General features: G+C 42.4%; 1 protein-coding gene across 5 annotated transcripts in view; it reads right to left on the bottom strand.

Annotated features, from left to right (window-relative positions):
• The window catches only part of LOC124605181, a 179,876-nt gene that overhangs the window by 26,769 nt on the left and 129,479 nt on the right, over positions 1–23,628 (bottom strand). For all 5 annotated transcript variants that reach the window (XM_047136697.1, XM_047136696.1, XM_047136695.1 and 2 more), the window contains 3 exons: positions 16,244–16,371; positions 2,560–2,634; positions 2,421–2,472 (listed from right to left, as the gene is read on the bottom strand). In XM_047136697.1, coding sequence (XP_046992653.1) covers positions 2,421–2,472; positions 2,560–2,634; positions 16,244–16,371 — 255 coding nt within the window. The remainder of the gene's footprint in view (positions 1–2,420; positions 2,473–2,559; positions 2,635–16,243; positions 16,372–23,628) is intronic.

Below are 23,628 nucleotides of genomic sequence, written 5' to 3'. Positions count from 1 at the left end.
AACCAAGAACTCAGCAAACTGTCCACTTCCATTTCTCCTCATCTGGCTCTAGTCTTGAGGCATGGTCAATGACAGAAATGCAATAGGATGTAAACGTCTGCATTAAAATCACTGTTCCTGACTGATGAGAGGGCCATGTTTGCAGGCAACCATTAAGTTTGATCGATTTCACTGTGGATCATCCACCCCTATGTCACTCACTCCAATTGGAAGCTCTCCCCGTTGGTGCCACCCTGCCAAGGCAACGGCCACCTGGCACAGTAGCCGTTGCCTGGAGTAAAGGTACTGCGAAGTGGACACGCATCTACTCCTTGGCTGACATGGGGAGGTTACAGCTCAGGCATTGGCAGTGCAGTCTCTATGTTGTCAGGGGGCTACCACCGAAAGGGTGCATGACAACCCCCCCTCCCCCTCCCTCATAACAGACTGGCTACCACACTGGATTTCGGGTGCAGATGTAGGTCCACCTGACTGGTAGCTGCAAAAGATAACAGTGCACAGTGGGGAGTTAATGCACCACAGTAAGGCATACTTCCTCAAATGGCCCACACTTTGGCAAAATTTGGAAAGTGGGGGTCAAACCCAAAAAGGAGATCAGAATTTAAAAAGCCAAAAGAAGGCAAAGCAAAAAGTGTTAAAAAAGTGAACAGAGTGAAAACCTCCAGAAGTTTGAAGAACAGTCACAAAATCAAGATAAAAAAACTTGACCCAATAAAAAAAAAGACTGCTTTTAGTCGCCTCTTATGATAGGTGAGGAAGAGCTGCGGGTCTATTCTAGGCCCCTTTACTGCCCAAAGAAATTTTTGACATGAATTTCCAAGGGAGCCACCAGACATTATGACAATTACAGCTTGGTATGACAAGTTTGTAGCTCCTAGGATGTAAACAGACAGACAAGTTCTGTCAGAAAAAGCACACCTGACAAAATGATACAGGAGATCAGACCTTTCAAATAAGCCCATCAAAGTCAGTTCACTGAGCATCTCTTACTCAACAGTTGACAAGATGCTACATAGAAATGTTGTTTTCCCTGACTAAGCAACCTTTCACACACATGTTGGAAGGTTGAATAAAACAACATTCACATGTGGTTTGTGCTCATGAAAGACAGCACAGTTAGAATATTTTTCTGCATTGTGCATATAGTAACAGGAACCATTGATCTGGCCTTGCTTGAGCAATTTTTGTCCCTCAGCTTCTTTCCCTTCACCAAAATGTGATCTTCCTGCAGGACGGTGCTCCATCGCAATGGAGTTTATACATTCTTGTCTTCCTGGACAGAACATTTCTACAGTGACAGATACAATGTGATGCGGCAGTCAAGTGGTCATGGAGATCACTGGACATAACTATCTGGATTTCTTCCTAAGGCTTTATGTAAAACACATTGTCTATGCCTTGTCTTTATCTGACTTTGGCAATCACCACAGAAAAACTGTGGATGCAAGAGGTTGCATCTCCAAAGAGATGTTCGTGTGTGCATGGGTTGCGACAGAGTTTAAGCTCAACATTTTATGAATTACAAAAAGTGTCTGCATAGAACTGCATCAATTTTTTTGTACAAAAATCTGTAAGTTACTTTACATGATGCTGCAAATCAGAAGTATCTATGTCCCACAGTATTTTTAAATTGCATTTGGAAATTAGAAATGCTTCATGTGAGCAATATTTACAGTTTTGATTATGGTTTGTATATGCACTTAACACCGTCTGGCACGGCGACAGCTGTTGCTGGGACTTCTGATGCTCCAGGATGACAAGTAACCACTCCTTGTCATACCAGGGGAGAGAAGAGCTCTGCCAAGCGGGTACATAACAGGCCCACTACACATGCTGGTGACCTAGCAGGGCAGAGGGGGGGCTACAGCAGGGAAGGAAGAAGGTAAGGAAGGAGGGGGAGGGGGGGAGAGGAATCCACGCCATAGACGCTTGGTTCTTCCCCAAATGACACACACTAAAGACAGAAAAATTTAAAAGGGGAGGTCAAAGTCAAAAGAACCAGGAGCCCCCTGGGAGTTGACTGAAACCTGATAATGTCATACCGAAGAAGAGGGTTGTTTTGGGGAAGGAGACCAGACAGCGAGGCCATCGGTCTCATCGGATTAGGGAAGGATGGGGAAGGAAGTCGGCCGTGCCCTTTCAGAGGAACCATCCCGGCATTTGCCTGGAGTGATTTAGGGAAATCACGGAAAACCTAAATCAGGATGGCCGGATGCGGGATTGAACCGTCGTCCTCCCGAATGCGAGTCCAGTGTCTAACCACTGCGCCACCTCGCTCGGTACCGAAGAAGAGTGAAAAGGGAGGCAGTGATGGCAGTTCATCCTCAATTTACACTACTATTTTAGGAAACATTTCATAATTTTGATCAAAGATGTGTACCAAAAATATCTATTAATAATGCAGCGGTACTTAAATTTACCTTTGCAGTCTCTCTTGTTTACTTTCTTTGCATTTGTATCCTTGGTGCTGACCTGAGAAAGAAAGAAAATCTTTGAACTCTTATGTCTGACAATGAAAGCCATATACTAAAATTCTCCTTTTAAAATTTATTCACTAACCTTATGTTTTCCATACTGTTCATCACATGTGACTTCTCTTTTCAGAAAATCTTTGTACTCCAATATGTAACTGGTCTGTATAAACAAAAGTTTTAGGGTTAATAAAAATAATTTGAAAATTATTATAAAATACTACTAAAACAAAGAAGAGATACTTTGCAAAATCATGAGAAAAATCGGAAAATTTTCCTAAAGGAAATCCCTGCAATATTTAGATTTTGTTTCAGGGATACGAGCAGGGAAAAAGTATTGCCATGTTTGGAATTTTAACTCTTCAGTAGCTGAATGTAAAGATGATGATGATTGTTATAGAATCATCAACAACATTATATGTAAGAGAAATGAGTGTACTTAAAAACAAAACAACAACAAACTCTAAAACCACACAGGAACACCACAAAATCACAATATGGTAAAATATAATATTGAAATAACAAAAAATAACATGAAACACAAATAAAAACAATGCAGGGCAACATTAAATAAAATCCATTATAAAATAGCATTATAATCCTTTTGAAAACAGACCTCATTATTTTGATCGTGCGACCACTTAATAAAAGTGGACGACTCAGCTACTCTGCACACACTAAAAATTTCCCACCAAATATTTTAGGAAGGTGGTCAGATAACACACAAAACATTAAAATCCATACCACAATCATCTCATTATCACTGACAGTAGTGGGCTTATCCCGTACAACAAACGGATCTGCTCAGAGGCCAGCAAATAGAACACAATCAAAGTATGGTGTATTGACACCTATGTTCCACACATTTCACACACTGGTCACTGTTCCAGTCTCAGGACAAACCGTGTTGGAGGACAACATCCCACTCATAGGCGTATAAGAGCAACTTCTTCTTCTTCTTCTTCTTCTTCTTCTTCTGCCCCTGAATACCATATACCATGTTCTGCTGGAAATATCAGTCCAGTGGCAAGAAAGGCACTTTGGGAATCTACAAAGATAAGGAAAACTTGTCATGATGTCGTTTAAACTGTTCAAATTCTCTCATGATAACAAATAGTTCTTTGTAGTACATTGAAAACTGCCCTGGGAGCCATTGCCTGAGGACACACCTAAGAAACATGAGTGAGCAGCCGATGTCCCCTTGTGTAGATCTCTCTCTATAAACACCAACAAATTCCTGTTACTGATTTAAAACCTCATGAAATTTATGTAAGAACAATGTAATCTGGGGTTTACAGACCCTCCTGTAACCCATCAAACCTAAAGTTAACCTTGGTCTCATTAGTAGCCAAGGAGATCTTCCAGGGGTGTAAGAACAGCCATGGGGGCCTCCGAGCAATTACACAAAGTGAGCCTCCTCTGCTTCCTGTACATCTACCTCCCATCCACCCCATTCCCAACTGAACAAAATGTTGCCCTCACATCATCTCTCATAGCCAGCACCCCTCACACCCGCACTACGCACACCACCCTCTCCATTGCCCAACTGCTCTCCTCCCACTTGAGACAAAAAATGAAATAATATCATCATCCTCACCAACCTTCACATCATCACCATCATCATCCTCACCATCCTCCTCTTGTCTTGTCATTTTTCCTGCCTTATGCAGGGTCAATGTTTCTATCAAGTTTCTTCCACCTTTCCTAGTCCTGCATGTCATCCTCTGTCAGTTGCTGTTCCCTCTGGTCCTCTCGAATGCAGTCCAACCATCTCTTTTTAAGCATCCTCCTTTTCGTAATCCCTTCCACTGCCATCTCCACTAGTCTCCCTGCAACATGACTCTTTCCTCTTCTTGTACGTCCATATCACTGGAATATTCTCTCCTGCACTTTTTTGGATACCTCAACTTTTACGATTCCTCAGATTTTCTCATCTGGCAACTGGACCATTCTGATGACTTCACACATCCACCTCGGCATCTTCATGTTACATACCTCTAGCCCGTTGCACTGGTTCTTAGCTGTTGCCCATGTGTCTGCTCCATAGAATAATTCTTGCCTTACAACTGCTTAAAATGTCTTCGCCCTGACTTGGTCATTTATATTCTTGTCAGAGGATTCTAACATCCTTTCCCAAATTCTCCATCCAGCTTGCATTCTGTGCTCTATCTCGGAATCCAGATTTCCATAACTTGCCACTGTTGTTCTGAAGCACTCTACCCTCTTTAGGCTTTCGCCATTCATTGTGACTGTCTCCTGTGAGAGATAAACTTAAAAAAAAAAACTCTATTTTATTTTAAATACTTTGGTGAAGTGAAATATAATCTTAACTAATTTTCCCTAACCTATGCACACATGAAATAGCTTTTCATTCTTGCATCACTGCACTTTTTTATTAAATACAAAATCAAACAGCACTTTATGAGAATCTGCATTTATCGGCAAGACAATATTTTTATGTTCAGAATAAAAGAATATTAAAATTAATTAATTAATTAATTACAACACTGAACAATTCACAAAAAGTGAAATAATATCTAACACTGTGCTGAACAACAAAATAAGAATGAACAGATGATTTGAATAGATGATTTCAAAGCAAGTAAGTTTGATTATCAGTGTAAAAATGAAAATTGCTAATGAAATGCACTTACTGATTTAAATTCTAGCCTTACTTAAATGATCATACAATGTGGGCTTTCACAGCCAGCATTTGTGTTCTTGGCAACTTCTGTTTTATGGGCTTTAGGCCATCGTCCAAGGCATGTTTTTGGATCCAACATTTCGTTTCCTAATGCTGGAGGTAACATAAGAGGCTACAGAGATTCAGGTAGCAGTTTCAGACTTAAAAACAAGCTAAGCACAAATTCTAAAACAGTCATGTCGCAGCATCATCAGACCACTGTCTAAGATTGGGAGTCATGTCGATGTGTATTATGGAGCTTGTAGTGAGTGAGAGCTGGCACTGTTTGCTTTACTTATCACTAAGGCCCATAGCTTGTCTCATTTCAATCCTCCATTTTCTGTTAAACTTGTTCTGTACTTCTGAAGGATTCTTGTGTGTTCAAAATATTTTTATGCTTTTAAAGTATGATATTAAACAAGTTTTGAGCCTTAGTGCCTTAAAGAAAACGGTACCAACTATTCGCCATTACAGCTCCGTAACACTTCAGCTTGCTGATCTTGTTAAAGTTTGTACCTGTATTTGACTCTTTATAGCCTCTGATGTCTCCAACATGGTCTATCACTCATAAAACAAAAATTACTTAAATGAATTTTTCCTCGTTCTTGTGTTTTCAAAATGGTTCAATTATTGTAGGGGGGGAAAAAAAAAACCACCCAGTATTTATTGTCTCTCATTTTCTATACAAATTTACACACCTCCATCTTTACTCTGTGAATCACTACAAAACTGAGTAGCAGCGGATACCTGTGTGTGTGTGTGTGTGTGTGTGTGTGTGTGTAACGAACATCAGCCCTTAAAACCACATATGAAGTTGTGAATAAATGTTGTCACTGGACAAAAACAGAGTTGCTTTAAGAAGTTATATGCAGCTGCAATGTCCACACTCTCAGACTGCAAGGCCTTAGGTGCTGTATTAATTTTCTCTTGTCTGTACTGAATCTAGAAAGGGTAAGATTATGTTTTTAAGACCTACTCCTACACTTTGCTCATTTCATTTCTTACTCTTATGAGTTATGTTTATCAGAGCCTTAAAACATTTATGAATTTCTAAGCATATAGGTAGTTTCTTATCTATCAGCCCAACATGCTGAATCTGATGCCCTCAGTGTTACCTTGGAAGTACCTGTGGAAAAAGTTTTTAAATCCTGCCACTGTAGCATGTAGTGACCATAATATCTGTAGACATTGTCAGCTGTTTCGAAATACAGAGCTATTCATGGCTTAGTCTTTTGGACTCTACAGCAGCTTTAAGTATTACATTTAATAGGTGATATGGTCACTTTTTGCAAACCATTGCATACACCACTCACTCCAGGTTCTCCATCATAGTCTTGACTGAAATGCTTGTTCACATCTGGTGCCTCTCATTCTATATATTCAATTAACTGGTGTTCATATCCTAAAACAGATTGATCTCTGACCTGGGTAAAACTGGTAAACGATTTGCATATCTGGGGCATCAGGGGCACTGACCCAGTCGTCCTGGCTTAGTTGCAAGGTTACTATTACCGCAATAGCTTCCTTAATCGGGTGATTACTATATTTCACACATACTCTTACAATAAATGATATACTGCAATTTGACACAGTTCCCAACAATACAGGGGTCTCTGCAGCAGCTCACGCCACTGCTTAGCATTAGTCTGAGAAGTGGCGAAAGGCAAGAAATGTGTGTGCAAGAACAGAGCAACAATAGTGATCAGAAGGTGAGCCATCGAAGTTCTCCTAATCCATGGAACCCAAAACACAGGCGTCACCTTTCTGCAATTAGCACTGTAACACTGGGTTATTTGTGAGACTGACCTATGCTCCACTGAAGATATTCATGCTGGCAAAAGATGATCGTGTGTTTTATAAACATTTTATGTAGTATCTGCCTTGATTTGTGACCTGTACAGATGGTACATATGCAGTGATGTAACACAGCAGGAGCGAGGCACAGAGTGGTGAGCACGACAGCACCTGCTGGACATAGACATCTACATCTACATCCATACTCCCCAATCCACCATACGGTGCGTGGCGAAGGGTACCTCATACCACAACTAGCATCTTCTCTCCCTGTTCCACTCCCAAACAGAACGAGGGAAAAATGACTGCCTATATGCCTCCGTACCAGCCCTAATCTCTCTTATCTTATCTTTGTGGCCTTTCCGTGAAATGTAAGTTGGCAGCAGTAAGATTGTACTGCAGACAGCCTCAAATGCTGGTTCTCTAAATTTCCTCAGTAGCGATTCACGAAAAGAATGCCTCCTTTCCTCTAGAGACTCCCACCTGAGTTCCTGAAGCATTTCCATAACACTCGCGTGATGATCAAACCTACCAGTAACAAATCTAGCAGCCCACCTCTGAATTGTTTCTATGTCCTCCCTCAATCCGACCTGATAGGGATCCCAAACGCTCGAGCAGTACTCAAGAATAGGTCGTATTAGTGTTTTATAAGCGGTCTCCTTAACAGATGAACCACATCTTCCCAAAATTCTACCAATGAATAGAAGACGACTATCTGCCTTGCCCACAAGTGCCATTACATGCTTGTCCCACTTCATATCGCTCTGCAATGTTACACCCAAATATTTAATCGACGTGACTGTGTCAAGCGCTACACTACTAATGGCGTATTCAAACATTACAGGATTCTTTTTCCTATTCATCTGCATTAATTTACATTTATCTATATTTAGAGTTAGCTGCCATTCTTTACACCAATCACAAATCCTGTCCAACTCATCTTGTATCCTCCTAAAGTCACTCAACAACACCACCTTCCCATACACCACAGCATCATCAGCAAACAGCCGCACATTCTATCCACCCTATCCAAAAGATCATTTATGTAGATAGAAAACAACAGCAGACCTACCACACTTCCCTGGGGCACTCCAGATGATACCCTCATCTCCGATGAACACTCACCATCGAGGACAACGTACTGGGTTCTGTTACTTAAGAAGTCTTCGAGCCACTCACATACTTGGAAACCAATTCCATATGCTTGTACCTTAGTTAGGAGTCTGCAGTGGGGCACCAAGTCAAACGCTTTCCTGAAGTCAAGGAATATGGCATCCGTCTGATACCCTTCATCCATGGTTCGCAAGATATCATGTGAAAAAAGGGCGAGTTGCGTTTCACAGGAGCGATTCTTTATAAAGCCGTGCTGATGCATGGACAGCAAGTTCTCTGTCTCAAGGAAATTCATTATATTCGAACTGAGAATATGTTCGAGAATCCTGTAACAAACCGACATTAAGGATATTGATCTGTAATTTTGAGGATCCGTCCTTCTACCCTTCTTATATACAGGCATCAATTGCGCTTTTTTACAGTCGCTCGGGACTTTACGTTGGGCAATAGATACGCGATAAATGCAAGCTAAGTACGGAGCAAATGCAGTAGAGTACACTCTGTAAAACCGAATTGGAATCCCATCAGGACCTGGCGATTTATTTATTTTCAACCCATTCAGCTGCTTCACAACCCCAGGGATGTCTATCACTATGTCCTCCATACGGGAATCTGTACGAGACTCAAATGGCGGTATGTTTGTACGATCCTCTTGCGTGAAAGATTTCTCAAATGCTAAATTTAAAATTTCAGCTTTCGTTTTGCTGTCTTCCGTTGCCAGACCAGACTGATCAGTGAGTGACTGGACAGAAGCCTTCGACCCGCTTACCAATTTTATGTAAGACCAGAATTTCCTTAGGTTTTCAGCAAGATCTTTTGCTAAGGTATGATGGTGGTAGTGGTTGAATGCTTCGCGCATCGCTCTTTTTGCAGCAGCACGAAACTCTACTAACTTTTGCCTGTCTTCTTTCTCCCGATCTTTCTTGTACTGCTTCCTGGGCATTCTCCGAATTGCGCTGTTAAACCATGGTGGGTCTTTTCCGTCCGTAACCCACTTTTTTGGCACATATTTGTCCAATGCATGATTTACAATGTGTTTAAAATTTGCCCGTAATTCTTCCATGTCCATCGTACCGGAAGTAAATGAAGTCGATTCATTTACTAAGTGGGATGCTAACAACTGCTCATCTGCTCTTTCTAGTAAGAATACTCTCCTAGCCTTCTTGACCGACTTTTTAACTTTTGTAACCATAGTCGTAATGACAAAATCATGATCACTAATCCCTGTCTCAACACCAACACCGTCGATGAGGTTTGGTCTGTTCGTGGCTACCAGATCTAAAATATTTCCATTACGCGTTGGCTGTCGATTTAGCTGCTGAAGACAGTTTTTGGATAATGTATTCAAAAGTAATTCACACGAGGGCTTGTCTGTACCACCTATAATGAATCCATAGACATCCCAATCTATACTAGGTAGGTTGGAGTCGCCTCCGACTAATATAGCATGATCCGGGTACTTCTGCGATACAGAGTGTAGACTCCCTCTGAATGATGCTAGAACTGTCACGGTGGAACCTGGTGGCCAGTAATAACACCTCACAATTAACTTTATTTCCCCTAGCCCTGTTAAACGTGTCCAGATAACTTCACAATCACACTCTACTTCGACCTCAGTAGACACAATATTTTTGTCAACTGCAATGAAGACACCACCTCCTACGGTGTCTAATTCGTCTTTCCGATACACGTTCCAACCCTCACTAAATATTTCAGAACTTCCTATATCAGGGTTCAGCCAGGTCTCAGTCCCAAGAATAATTTGCGCGCCACATGCTTCCCGGAGGGCAGTAATTTCAGGAACTTTATTCCAAACACTCTGAAAATTTACTGCTAATATCTTGATAGCTGAAGTGTCCTTACCCTGAGCGCGTCCTGATTTCCCTGCCTGCACGTTGACTGGTGAGTGTTCATCAAGACACCTCGCACTCCTGCCTAGCCTAAAAAAAACCCATGTGCATGCCGCAAGTACTCTGCTACTCGAGTAGCCGCTTCCTTTGTGTAGTGCACCCCTGACCGATCTAGGGGCGTCCTACAATTCCCCACCCAATAGCGCAAGTCTAGAAATCTGCAGCCAAGACCATCACAGAGTCGACGAAGCCTCTGGTTGAGACCCTCCACTCGGCTCCAAACCAAAGGACCCTGATCCACTCTGGGAACGATGCTGCAAATAAGAGAGCTGTGCTTGCACCCCACGTGCGAGGCCAGCGGTCTTCACCAAATCCGCCAGCCGCCTGTACGAACTGAGGATCGCCTCAGAATCCAAGCGACAGGCATCATTGGTGCCGACGTGAGCAACTACTTGCAGATGAATGCACCCCGTACGCTCGATAGCCGCAGGCAAGGCCACCTCCACATCTTGGATGAGGCCCCCCGGCAGACAAACTGAGTGCACGTTGAATTTCTTTCCAGCCCTGTACACTATTTGCCTAAGGGGCTCCATCACCCGCCTAACGTTGGGGCTCCCAATAACCAGCAAGCCTTTGCACCCGTGTGCCTGCTCGGGCCCTGGTGAAGGAGCGGCCACCTGCCACTGACAGGATGAACAGGCGAGGCCAGCCTCCACATTGGCCCTCCGCCTTGAGCGACGCGAACGCGTTGCAGTCCACCACTCACCCTGAGGTGAGGGCGGCCCCAATGCGCCGGGTACAATAGAAGGTGCCTTGGCGGCCGAGTCAGCGGACGCAGCAAGCGACACCTGGCGTGTCTCAAGCGATGCACCAGACCTTCCACCGTCGCTGCACCTCAAGGCAGCAGCCTGAAGGCAGCTGACCATGGCCAACAGCATGCTCAGCTGCTTGCGAACTGCGGCCAGTTCCTCCTGCGCCCGCACACAGCACACACACACCCTATCCATCCTACTGCTAATAACTAACGACTCCGCGAATTTATACTCTATAGCTATCAATAAGCAATATTACTCCTCTCAGATACGAGAATACACAAGGATTTTATGTAATTAAATATGCAAGAGCACAAACACTCGGAAAGAAATTAAGAATCAAACATCTACGTCTTGGTGATGCCCCTTGAAGGTCAAGACATACTACAAGGTAAACACCCAAGAAAAATGAAGAGTGTAAATTGTAGATCTTAAGGCGAGTTTGGTGTGGCCAGACATGTTGAATGATGTGTCTGAAGTTCTGAGTTATTGATAATTGGATCTGGCTTCACAACTGATGTAAATAGTTGAAAGAATACAGCAGATTATCACTGAAGACATGTTTGTCATTCAGAAAATGGAAATAGTGAGACACACTCTTATAGCACATGGTCGTGTACGGAGTAACTGGACCACAAGAACAAAACAAAATGGTGAGCATATTTAGACAAGGTATCTGTCTGGTGTGAAAAGTGTAAATTGACTCTAAATAATGAAAAGTGTGAAGTAATTCATATGAGTGTTAAAAGGAACCTGTTAAACTTCATTTACATGATAGATCAGTCAAATCTAAAGGCCATAAATCCAACTAATACCTGGGAATTACAATTACGAACAACTTAAATCGGAAAGAACATACAGAAAATGTTGTGGGTAGGTGAACCAAAACTGCGTTTTATTGCACAATCCTTAGAAGATGCAACAGATCTACTAAAGAGATTGCCTACACCATGCTTTTCCCTCCTCTTTTGGAGTAGTGCTGCACAGTGTTGGATCCTCACCAGAGAGAGTTAACAGAGTACATCAAGAAACTTCAAAGAAGGGCAGCATGTTTTGTATCACTGAGAAACAGAGGAGAGAGAAGCATGGGCACGATACAGGATTTGGGGTGGACATAATTAAAACAAAGGCGTTTCTCGTTGCAGCAGAATCTTCTCATGAAATTGAAATCACCAACTTTCTCCTCCGAATGCGAAAACATTTTGCTGATGCCAACCTACATAGGGAGAAATGATCATTGTAATAAAATAAGGCAAATCAGAGCTTGCATGGAAAGATATAGGTGTTTGTTTTTTCCGCCACTGTTTGAGAGTGGAACAATAAAGTACTGTGAAGATGGTTCGATGAACCCTCTGCCAGGCACTTGAGCGTGATTTGCAGAGTATCCACGCAGATACAGATGTAGGTCTAGAATTGGCCTCTTATTGCCAGCCTCCTTTTGGGATCTGCTCTATCTGTCAGATGGATCCTGACTGGGAAGTGGTTGCTTCTGTGGCAGTTGTGATCCACTCCCAATGAGCATTGTCTGACTCATGTTCTTCAATATGATAACTATAGTCTGTGAGATCCCTTCAATACTTGAACCCTGGGCAGGTGGAGATACAGTCTCACAGTGCAACAAGTTCAGCAGTAAGTAGCCTAAGGGATCTTCACCTTCCAAGGGCTTATGTTGTGGAAGGTAAATAGAGCACACAGTGACACTGACAGGGCCATGAACTATGTCTGCCATGGCTTCCAGTGTTTTGGTCCGTCACAGAAAGGAGTGGTATGTGGTCTTGACAAAGACTGGTATCCCAGCATCACCCTGTCACCAGAAAGGCCTTTTTCATGGGGCTATAGTCTCCAAGTAAAAAAAGTATCAGTATCTTTAAAATATGTCTCTTGTAGACATAGGAAGAGAAGTTTTTCCTGTATGAGAAGCCTCAATTTCTTCAAGTGCGTTCTGAACTCATTGATGATACACTGAAATATAGTGGGAAGGTCCTTCTCTGCCTTTCCCATTTCTCTTTACAGGGCTGGGGAATTTCTGATATTAAGTGGTGTGGGTGAGAGACTTTTTGGTTTCAATGTCCATATCTTCTGAATTTATGTAATCTGGTTCATTGCATACAACTAACTAAGGTGGTCTGATTGTTTTAGCTCTTTCCTCTTTTGTTGTTGCTTTTGAACTGAATGTTTTTATTTCTATGGTAGACTGTCCACTAATGGTAACTCCAGGTAGGCTTGACTGTCTGGAGGACATTACCTGCTTTGATATTGGTGTGCTTTTAGAATTACACTTGCATGTACATGCACTCTAGTTTGCATCAATTATCTGTACCCACGTTACTGCATTTATTATTGCTGGATGATTCTTTACCATTATGATAAACAATGTTGCAAAGACAGGTGGCTGTTGTGCCTTGATCATCATCTTAGCATCACTGTGAGGTACTTATTTGGTGTTCTTTATATTTTTGAGTTTTCTTTCATCCCCATTCCAATTCTAGATGACATGACAGCTAAGACAGGGCAGCAGAGTGGGCATAAGGTTCTTTGAATATCAGCTGCTTCACAATTTCTGCAGTGCCTGTCCCTTACATGTAACGTCCACATTCCTGATGCTTAAAGCACTTTTAACAGCCTGGGTATGCAGGGTCACCCTTTAGGCGTAAGAACCCTGCTTTCATGTAAGCTGGGAGCTCAGGCGTCAAAGTTCAGGTAAAAGCTGCTGTTTTCAAGAGCACACCATTAATTCTCTTGATAATATTTCCCTACATCTATGACACTTTCACTTACCCATTCTTCTTTCAGTTCATATATTTACATCGCAATGATACCCTTGTGTAACAAACTCCTTTGCTGTAATTAAAAGAGTATTGTGCAGCCTGTCACAATTTTCCACTCCCCAAGACATCTGGAATTTAATGTTGTCAGTTACAAGGTAGAGGACTCTGCTAGCAAAGTTTGATTTTGAACTTTTTCACTGATTTCAGGTTTCCAGCCATTCCAGACATTGTTTTCTGGATAGAAAAGGATGATAGATTTCAAAACTTTCATCTTATCACATCAGAATTAAAATCAATTTCTGGAATTTGAACTGTGTTGTGCTACTGTATTCCTGTCTCTCATTTTCTGGGACTGTTGTGCTCACCAAGTCATCCACCCTATTTACTAGGAGCGGTTTTTTCTATCAATCTTAACTTCTGTAGAAGTCTCTTGAGCAGCTATGAAAGTAAGAGTCCACCCAAACAGACTCCTACTTGTCTGGGTAACCCTTACACATTTGAAGTGCCTTACGATCAGGACAGATAAGCAAAGATCTTCACTCCCTTCGACACACAAGGTTCCACTGCTGCACAGTGGTTGCCCATTCATGAGCAAAACACAGTTACGGTTCACACTTGCTGCCACCAGCTTAGTGAAGCCATGTTTGCTGAACCCAAACACAGCCAATGAGGACTGATCTTTGTGAGGTGCTCACCAAATCTGCGCCATATCAGAAACCTCTACCATTAATATCCCTCCTTCCTGCCCCCACTTGAAATTCAGGCATGATAATCTTAGAAGTTCCAACTATCAAATTAATTTAACTTAAAAATAGCTCCAACAGATGGGTATCTGTTGAGAAGCCAAATAAATGTGTGGTTCATTTTCAGTAGTTGCAGACTGTAATAATTGCAATTCCAAGGAAAGCAGGTGCTTATATGTGTGAACGTCACAGAACTATCAGTTTAATAAGTCATGGCTGCAAAATACTAACACAAATTGTTTACCAAAGAATTGAGAAACTAGTTGAAGGTAACCTCGGGAAAGATCAGCTTGGATTCTGGAGAAATGGAGGAGCAAGTGAGACAATGGTTACCCTACGACTAATCTTGGATGACAGGCTAAGGAAACTCAAAACTATAGTATTTGTAGAATTGGAGAAAGCTTTTCAAAATGTCAACCTGAATACTCTCTTTTGAAACTCTGAATGTAACAGGGGTAAAATATAGGGAGCAAAAGATATATACAACTTGTACACAAACCACCTGGCAGTTATTACAGTCTAGCGGCTTGAAAGGGGAGCACTGGGTGAGAAAGGAGTGAGACACAGTTGTAGCCTATTCTCAATGTTATTCTGTCTGTACACTGAACAAGCAGTAAAGGAAACCAAATAAAAATTTGGAGAAGGAATTAAATTGAAGGCAGAAGAGATAAAAGCTTGTCAGTGAGACTGTAAGTCTGGGTAGTAAAATAACTGATGATGGCTGAAGCAGAGTGGACATAAAATGCAAACTTTATTTTTCCGAAGAAGTGAAATTTGTTAACATCGAATATAGATTTAAGTGTGAGCAAGTCTTTACTGGATGTATTTATATGGAGTGTAGCCATGTATGAAAGTGATACATGGAGAATAGGAGTGTGTGAAATGTGGTGATGCAGGAGAATGATGAAGATTAGATAGGTATATCATGTACCCAATGAGCAAGTACTCTACAGAATTGGAGAGAAAAATTTGTGAAATAACTTGACTACAAGAAGGGCTTGTTTGATAGGACACATTCACATGTCACAGGATCATCAGTATTGAAGAGAAATGTTTGTGTGTGTGTGTGTGTGTGTGTGTGTGTGTGTGTGTGTGTGTGTGTGTGTGTGTGGGGGGGGGGGGGGGGGGTTAAGTTGTAGAGGAAGACCAAGAGATGAATAAAGAAGCAGATTCAAGAGGATGTAGGTTGCAGTAGTTATTCAGAGATGAAGAGGCCTGCATAGGATAGAGTAGCATGGAGAGCTGCATCAAATCAGTCTTTGGACTGAAGACACCACCACCACCACCACGAAAGAAACAACGAGGAAGAGGGGATATGTTTTTTTTTACTTCACGTATTTCTTTTCTTTTCCACCTTCTTGTGGAAAGAAGAATCTTGAGTTCAATTTTTTAAGACCGTATGTGTCCACTTGTCACTGTTGTTGCTCGGTTGGCCAACATTTTTTTTTTTTATCTGCATTAGCCTCAAAGGTTTTCATTAATATGTCTGACACTCATATATTGCACAAGAGATTGTTGTGATACAAAAAACAATTCTACTGCAGTGTGGTCCATGTACTGTTCATTAATGGCAGAAAACATCTGTTGTCTTTAGTAGTGTTCATGTGTGTTTTGACCTGAGCTCGCACACATTCTGAAAAAGTGTTACCCATTATGTCTGACAGACTGTTTCAGCATGTTTTTGGTGATAGGAATTTCAAATGTTTTTACATATATAAAATCTTTTCGAAATGTTCTTGGGTATTCAAACAGTTGGTGTCATCAACATCTGTCTTGTTTTATGTACACAATGTTATATATCTATCTGCCTACACATTCCACACACTGTGTGCAGAAATTAGGTTGTCATCTTGTGTCATCTGAAAGTTTTCTGTTATACAGCATACATCCAGTTTGCCATGTACATTATCCCACTCTGAACACATACAAACTTGGTGTCCTCTGTCTTGGTACTCATACTAAACTTCTACTAAAAAAATCTATCAAACAGTCTCTGTTGCAGAACTCACCACTGTATCTATCACTGATCCACGCAGTGGTCCTTGAAGTTTCTCCAATAACTTCTGACCAACAAGCATCGACAACCAATTAGGCTTCAAAACACAAAGAAACTGGCCTATGCTTTCACTTTTCATACCTGTAACACAATTACAAAATAATCACAGAAACATTAATTTCAAAAATCTTGGTACCAAATTACTAAGTGTGGTAATCCTGTCAGAACAGCCTATATCAACGAAAATAATCAATGTTCAAAAATACAATTAGATAGTTAAGAAAATTCACTCACCATGTGGGAGCAGGAGAAAACACACATAAAAGACGTGGAAATCACAAGCTTTCAGAGGCAGTGGCTACTTCTCCTAGCAGAAAAGGGGGGGGGGGGGGGGGGGGGGGGAATGAAGAGTGATGAAGGAAAAGCACTGGTGAGGTTTAGGAAATGGGGTCTGTTACAGAGAAGTTGCCCAGAACCCCAGATCAGGGAAGACTTACTGGATGGGATCAAAAGTAAAGATTCACTGTTGCTGCTGGTACCAAATTAACGGCAGAAGCTACAGTAATAAGCAAGAAAGGGGTTATTGAAAAAACATCGTATAAGCATCAATAAAAACAGACAACTAAGGCAGACAGGAGGGGGGGGGGGGGGGGGAATTAATAGCTAGGTTCTAAATAAAAAGAAATAGAAAAACAAAAGGGCAGAAATAAAGGTAATAGTTACTGAAAAGAAATGCTGTCACCACAAAAAAATTAATGTAAATTTAGGCCAGATTGCTGTCAAGAATCAAGCATATGTAACGCCCATTCCCACCTGCAGAATTCTGAGAAACCCTTGTCAGAGGGGGAATCCAGATGGCACCTGTGGTGGAACAAGCACCAAGCTCATGACTATTATATTGTAGAGCACGCTCAGAAACTGAATATTGGGTGTTGCCAGTATACATCCTCTGTCTACGTGGGCAACAAGTGAGGCAGACTGGGTCTTATTTAAGGGCATGACTGTAGGAAATCATAGCCTTGTTGATTAATACATTGATTACCAGAATACTATCGAGTAACAAGAGGTGTACTCCTAAGTTTTCTTTTGGGGGGGGGGGGGGCAGCAGTATCAGGATTGGGTGTGATGACACACCTGTACAGTGAAGGACAAGGTGAAAATCATGGTGTACTGTTGTAAAGTGTCTGCTTCTAAACAAATATGTTTGCTTCGAATGCCAAGACTGTACAGTAGGGAATGTTTGACACGAAATGGATGGCAGCTGTCAAAATGTAAGTACTGTTGCTTGTTAATAATTTTAACATAAACAGAAGTGTGTTGCTGACCCTCAGAAAAGGTGAGGTCAACATCAAGGAAAGGGACATTAGATTTGGAATCAGACCACGTGAAACATAATTGGGAGCATGTATGTAGAGATCCCAAAAATTTCAATAGGTCAGCCTCACGAGTTTGTATGACAATTATGTTGTCAACATACCTAAAACGAACCATGGGCTGACGACTTATGGATCCCAGGGAAGCCCGTCCAAGTGATCCATGAAAATGTTGGCATAGATAGGAGCCATCCTGGTTCCTACAGCCATACGCTTGATTTGTTTGTATGCCTGCCTCTCATAAGTAAAGTAGTTGCTCGTAAGTATAAAGGCGATCACATTGAGCAGAAAGGAAGTCATAGGTTTGTAATCACATTGGCACTGGTTGAGGTAATGTTAGCAGCAGACAGACCATGTACACAGGGTATGTTGGTGTAGAGGGAAGTGGCATCAATGTTGACAAGTAGGGTGTGTGGTGGGAGTTGGCTCAGCCTTCACTGGATGTAATTACCCCAACCAGCCTGATTCAAAAGCAGATTTCCTGGGCCATCAATCCAGTCCTGGTACTGCTGGTCCCTCCAATAAACAACTTTGGACCACGCCACTTGTCACTCAGTGTCATCCTGGTCTGGAGTGTATTAGTCAGCTACTTTGACAAGGCCATGACTTCCTAAAATCATGCCCTCAAATGAGATCCATTCTGTCTGAGATTTTGCCCACCACAACTAGCATAGCTTTTCTTTGCCCTCCCACTCTCTGCAATACTCTTGTCAGGGCCTATGTTCCTTCTGCACCCATTTCTCTACACTATGGCTCCTACTGCTGAGACCGTCCTCGATGCAAGTCTTGCCCTATGCGCCCACCTGCCACGACCTGTACCATCCCAGTAACTGGCAAAACATATACTATGAAAGGGAGAGCCACCTTTGAAATGACACGTCATATACCAGTTGTTATGCAAACACTATTCGACCTTTTACATCAGCATGACTACCACCAAATTATGTTAGGATGAATTAACATAGGCAGAGACTGTATACTGGCAACACACAATGTGCTGTTGTACAGCATGCTCTAGAACATGACAATTGTGACCTTCGTGCCTGTTTCACCACACACGCCATCTGGATTATTCCCACAGGCACCAGTTCTCACAATTCCACAGGTGGAAACTAGCACTACACCAAGACCTCGGTTCTCACCACCCACCTGGGCTTAATTTACGTTAATTTCTTCTGTATCAGTATTTCTTCACAGTAATTACTCCTTCCTTCAATCCATTTTAGTTTTGTACATCTTTCATTTTCTTACTTGTCCAGTTTTCTCCCTCCTCTCCCATCTCTGTTGCATTCAAAGCACTTAGCTTTTCACTCTCATTTAAATCTTACATGATGTTCTAGCAGTAATCTCTGTCTTGCATATTACCCTGTCTTCCACTTATAAGCTCTCATGTTTTCAAATCTTGTATGTGCACTCCCCAACAATCAGTCTTTCCTTCTCATCCAGTCCGGTAAGCCTCAGCTGACCTGTGGTTCTAGGTGGCTTTCCCTAGGCCTCTCCAGGCCTTTTCATTCACCCCTTTGCTTTCCAATTCAACCCTTCTGGCTGAAGAAGGAGCCAATGGCTCCGAAATATCGCCTAATTAAAGCCTTCTTTTATGTGTGTGCTCTGCCAATACTTGGAGAGTAGATTTTTTTATCTATCCAATCACACTATACTTCAACATATGGATTTGAAGATCGAGATTTGTTTCTACGGTCATTTGAACGGAGGAGGAGTTTTTCAAAGCCGCAAACCATCACTGAAAGAGAGAAAAAAATGAAGCAGCACACAAAACCATGAGATTATATATATATATTTTACAAAGAATAGCAGAAACTTTCACTGTGTAAAACTAACTTGAGTTTACTTTCTGACACAGACTGGCAGTTATGTTAAAATTTTTGGTCACTGGGAAACATTTCAATTGTTGGGCCTTTGCAACAAAAGTCAGCAAATACATTAATTACAATAAATAAAACTGTCCGCCTCCGGAAGCTGAGTGGTCAGTACGACAGAATGTCAATCCTATGGACCCGGGTTCAATTCCCGGCAGGGTCGGAGATTTTCTCTGCTCAGGGGCTGGTTGTTGTGTTGTCCTTATCATCATCATTTCATTCCCGTCGACATGCAAGTCACCAAAGAGGTGTCAAATCGAAAGGCTTGCACCCGGCAAATGGTCTACCTGACAGGAGGCCCTAGTCACACGACATTTTTTTAATAAATGAAATTGACTACTGCATGTAGTACTTTTATTAAATTAACAATAAAGATCCAGAATTTTTTAGTGGGAGGGGAGGATGGAAGGAGGAAGACCTGAACCTGCTACCTTTCTCTTTCACAGCTCAAGATGCTATCAACTAAGACAGAGCTTTAACCCTGGCTGCATTAAGGCATTTTCCATGACTGGTTACTTTGTGCTCACTCTAAAAGAAAATTAAAATAAAACAATATTCATTAACAGTTATTGTATTACAACAACAACAACAACAACAACAACAACAACAACATAGTTTTCAGTGTTGCTGACCTCAGGCTCCCTACGAACAGCTGTTAAACTCAAACTAGATCACCAGAATGAAGCCAGCGTAATTGAACCTGCCAAAACAATTGCCTGGGCCACAGGCCTGGTAGTGGTTAAGGAATCAAAAGGATTCCTTCTGACTCTTTGGAGATTTAGGGTCAACCATCAATGGCCAGGCACATGTGGAAATCCACCCAATACCATGTCTGGAGATGATCTCACAAAGCTTGTCAGCGGTGGATATTTTTCTCGACATTGCCAATGCTTATTTACGGATCTCACCACATGAAAAATCGCAACTCTTTATGGTCCTCGATACACCCTTTGGCTTGTAGAAATGCAAACATTTGCCCTTTGGGATTTCTTGTGTTCCAGCAATCTTCAAGAGATACCTGTAACAGTTAACCATCTCCATCCCAGCTTGTACCAATTACCTGGACGACTTAACTATGCTACGTCGTGTGATGCAGGGCTCAAGTGCCACCTATAGAAATGGCAGTTTTTTCAGGTGCAAATGGAATAACTTGGACACTTGGTCAACAAAGACAGAATTCAGCTCACTTACCGCAACATTTCGGCTGTCGACTCTCTCCCACATCCCCAAAACCTAGAAGAGCTTCAGGCCTTTTTGGGTATAGTGAATTATTATTCTAAGTTTCTCCCACAAGAAACACACATTATGCACCAACTTAACCAAATGCGAAAAAAGGGCATTCAATTTCAGTGGTTGGCTGCCCGTGAGCATGCTTTCCAAGACCTGAAGAACACGTTACACTTAGTGCCCAGCCTTATGCCCTTTTCTCCATAATGTCCAGCTGCTGACTCTTCCCCCTATGGCACTGGTACAGTGCTGGTGTACTTTAATGACGAAGGCACTTAGCAACCATTCCCCTATAAATCTAAGACACTGTTGCCTGCTCAAAGAAGCTACTCAAAGGTCAAGAAAGATTCTCCGGTGATCATCTTTGTCATTAAAAAATTCCATGTGTACCTCTTTGCAATCAACTTTACTCTCATTTCTGACCGCAAGCCACTGGTAGCACTCTTCAGGCCACACTTTTGGCTTCCAATGTGGAAGGCTCAAAGGCTCCACCATCGAGCTCTTTTCCTCAGTGCCTACAATTACACCATTAAGTACAAGCCTACTGCGCAAACACAGATGCGCTATTGTCTACTCTCAAACCCACACCCATTATTTGACCAGTAGATCTCTTGTTTCCACAATGATACAGAATGACAAAGCACCTTGGATGGGTTGCACATTACTGCTACTCACATCGCTGCCGACATGGGCCCTGACCCTATCTTACAACGTGTCACACACTATGTACTACAAGGGCGGCCTATTTATTTTTCAAAATCTGCTGGAACCAGGCCTGAGCTCATCTCACTCGTCTTTTGTCTGTTGTCTCTGATCTGCCTCTGCATCCTGCTGGATGCAGAAGCAATACCCACCCTGTTATCATCCGGGTACGTCACAGATGACAGCCCTTGCCAGGCAACATTCCTACTGGCCAGGACTGAACAAAACATGGAGGTCATGGTGCACAGCTGTCCTGCATATGTTCAATATCATGCTGCTCCATCAAAGACTTCCGCACCCAGGCCTACTCCCTGTTGCTCTGGAACTGCATTCATCTGGACTTTGCTGGTCTCTTTGTGGGCTCTACGTGGCTCATTGTGGACATTTCTTCCAACTACCCAAAGGTGGTTAGCATGGTGTCCACCCATACAGCTGCCACCCTCAATGTACTTATCCAGATTCTCTCCACCGAAGGGACACACACTTGTGTCAGACAACAGGTTTTAATTCATGGCGGCAGTCTTTGAACAGTTCTGCAATGGCAATGGATCAAACACCTGTTTAGCCCAACTTTTTACCCACCATCCAATGGCAAAGTGGAATGGATGGTACGATGGTTTAAACAACAAATAAAGAAAGCAGTGGGCGCATCTACCACTACATTGGCACTCACCATGTTCCAAAGCACCTACAGGGCCACCGCTGTCCTGCAGCTCCTCTGTGGACAAAGCCACATACTCTCTTCCATCTCTTGGTGCCACAGCCCTCAGAACCCTGAATCTGACATGCTGGATGATACCTCCCAGTTTCAGTGGTCTGAGCACGTTCATAAGAAGCAAAATCTTCATGGATGCCAGCTATGTGGTGGCCACCCATGGGCAGCATCTTATGACAGTCAATACTCCAAGAGTCAACACACCAACCAGCTCTGTCCCCGCCTACTGAGTGCACATCAATCAGTGGGTTGCTCAGTGTTGGAGTTACCATGCTTGCAAATCCATCAATCACATTAGTACACTCTGCACCCTAGAGCACCATCTGTGATTCCTGTGGATGCAAGTAAGGAGACAGAAACCTCACCACAGCATCCATCCAATCAACAGTCATCTCCCAGACCATCGTTTCCTAGTGCACTGCCCCATGACTCATGTTCCTTCTCTCAGCTGGTGACTCCTCTGCTGGAACACCAACTACATGGAATTAGACAACAGCCGCTGGCCGTTGCCCCTAAAATTTGCAAATGCTATGCAGGGGCCACACAATTATGCCAAACTATCGGTGCTCATGGCCACACTATATAGCTAGCTGTGCAGAGGCCCGGATCTCAGTTGTGTTCCAACTGTGACCTCATATTGTTTGTTGCACTCATCATTGTTTGGTTCCTGATATTGCTATGTACAGGGTCTCAATTTGCTTCACTCTCTGGACTTGACATCCTGCCTTGTTTTCTTTGCTGTCTGTCCAGCACTGTTTTGTCTTTCCATATTTTTCAGCAAATCACTGTTGACGTCTTTAGCTGGTTGGCCAGTGTCTTCTGGTCGTGTCCGAATCTGGTTACCATAGCAACATTGAGAATATGGATATTGTGCACGAGTAAATTGACATTAGACACTGTACTTTAACTATATTCAATTTAAAGCAAAAAATGGGGTGTAGATTCAACTGAGTTAATGAATAATTTCTACTAGTATGTGTGTCAGCTGGTTGTCAGCATTATTCGCGGTTCAAGCCATTGACACAGCCATCTTCATCGCAATTTCCTCGACTTTTCTTCGGCAATTGCATACAGAGTTAATGGATCATTTTATGCATGTCTATTTTTGTAAGGCAACTGTGTGATTTATGTGCCAGGTGCTGCCACAGACTGCCACTGGAGAGCACTGAGGGCACAAATCATGATGAGGAGTACATTCCCTGAGATGTAGCAGGTCATTTCAGAATGCGCAGCAAGTATGACAGACACCACGTCTGCTGTGCTTCTCAATGAGAAACATGGCCCATTCGCCCATGTGAGGAAGGCTTTAAGGGAATCAGCCTGCCCAACAATGCTATACTACTGTGTATTGTATTACTGTTGAGACCAATGTGAGACAATATCAAGTCTCATGTCAACAGTTACCAAACGTACTGTGCTCCTGAACTCTGGCACATTAATTTAGAACCATTTCTGGATAGAACACAAAACAGTTATGAATTGTTGGCGGCTGTACAGTTAATGC

Source organism: Schistocerca americana, chromosome 3 (genome assembly GCF_021461395.2).
Source record: "Schistocerca americana isolate TAMUIC-IGC-003095 chromosome 3, iqSchAmer2.1, whole genome shotgun sequence".
In the NCBI taxonomy this organism is placed as follows: Eukaryota; Metazoa; Arthropoda; class Insecta; order Orthoptera; family Acrididae; genus Schistocerca; species Schistocerca americana.
The sequence above is the reverse complement of the archived record's forward strand: the minus strand, read 5'-3'. Positions and strand labels throughout refer to the sequence as shown.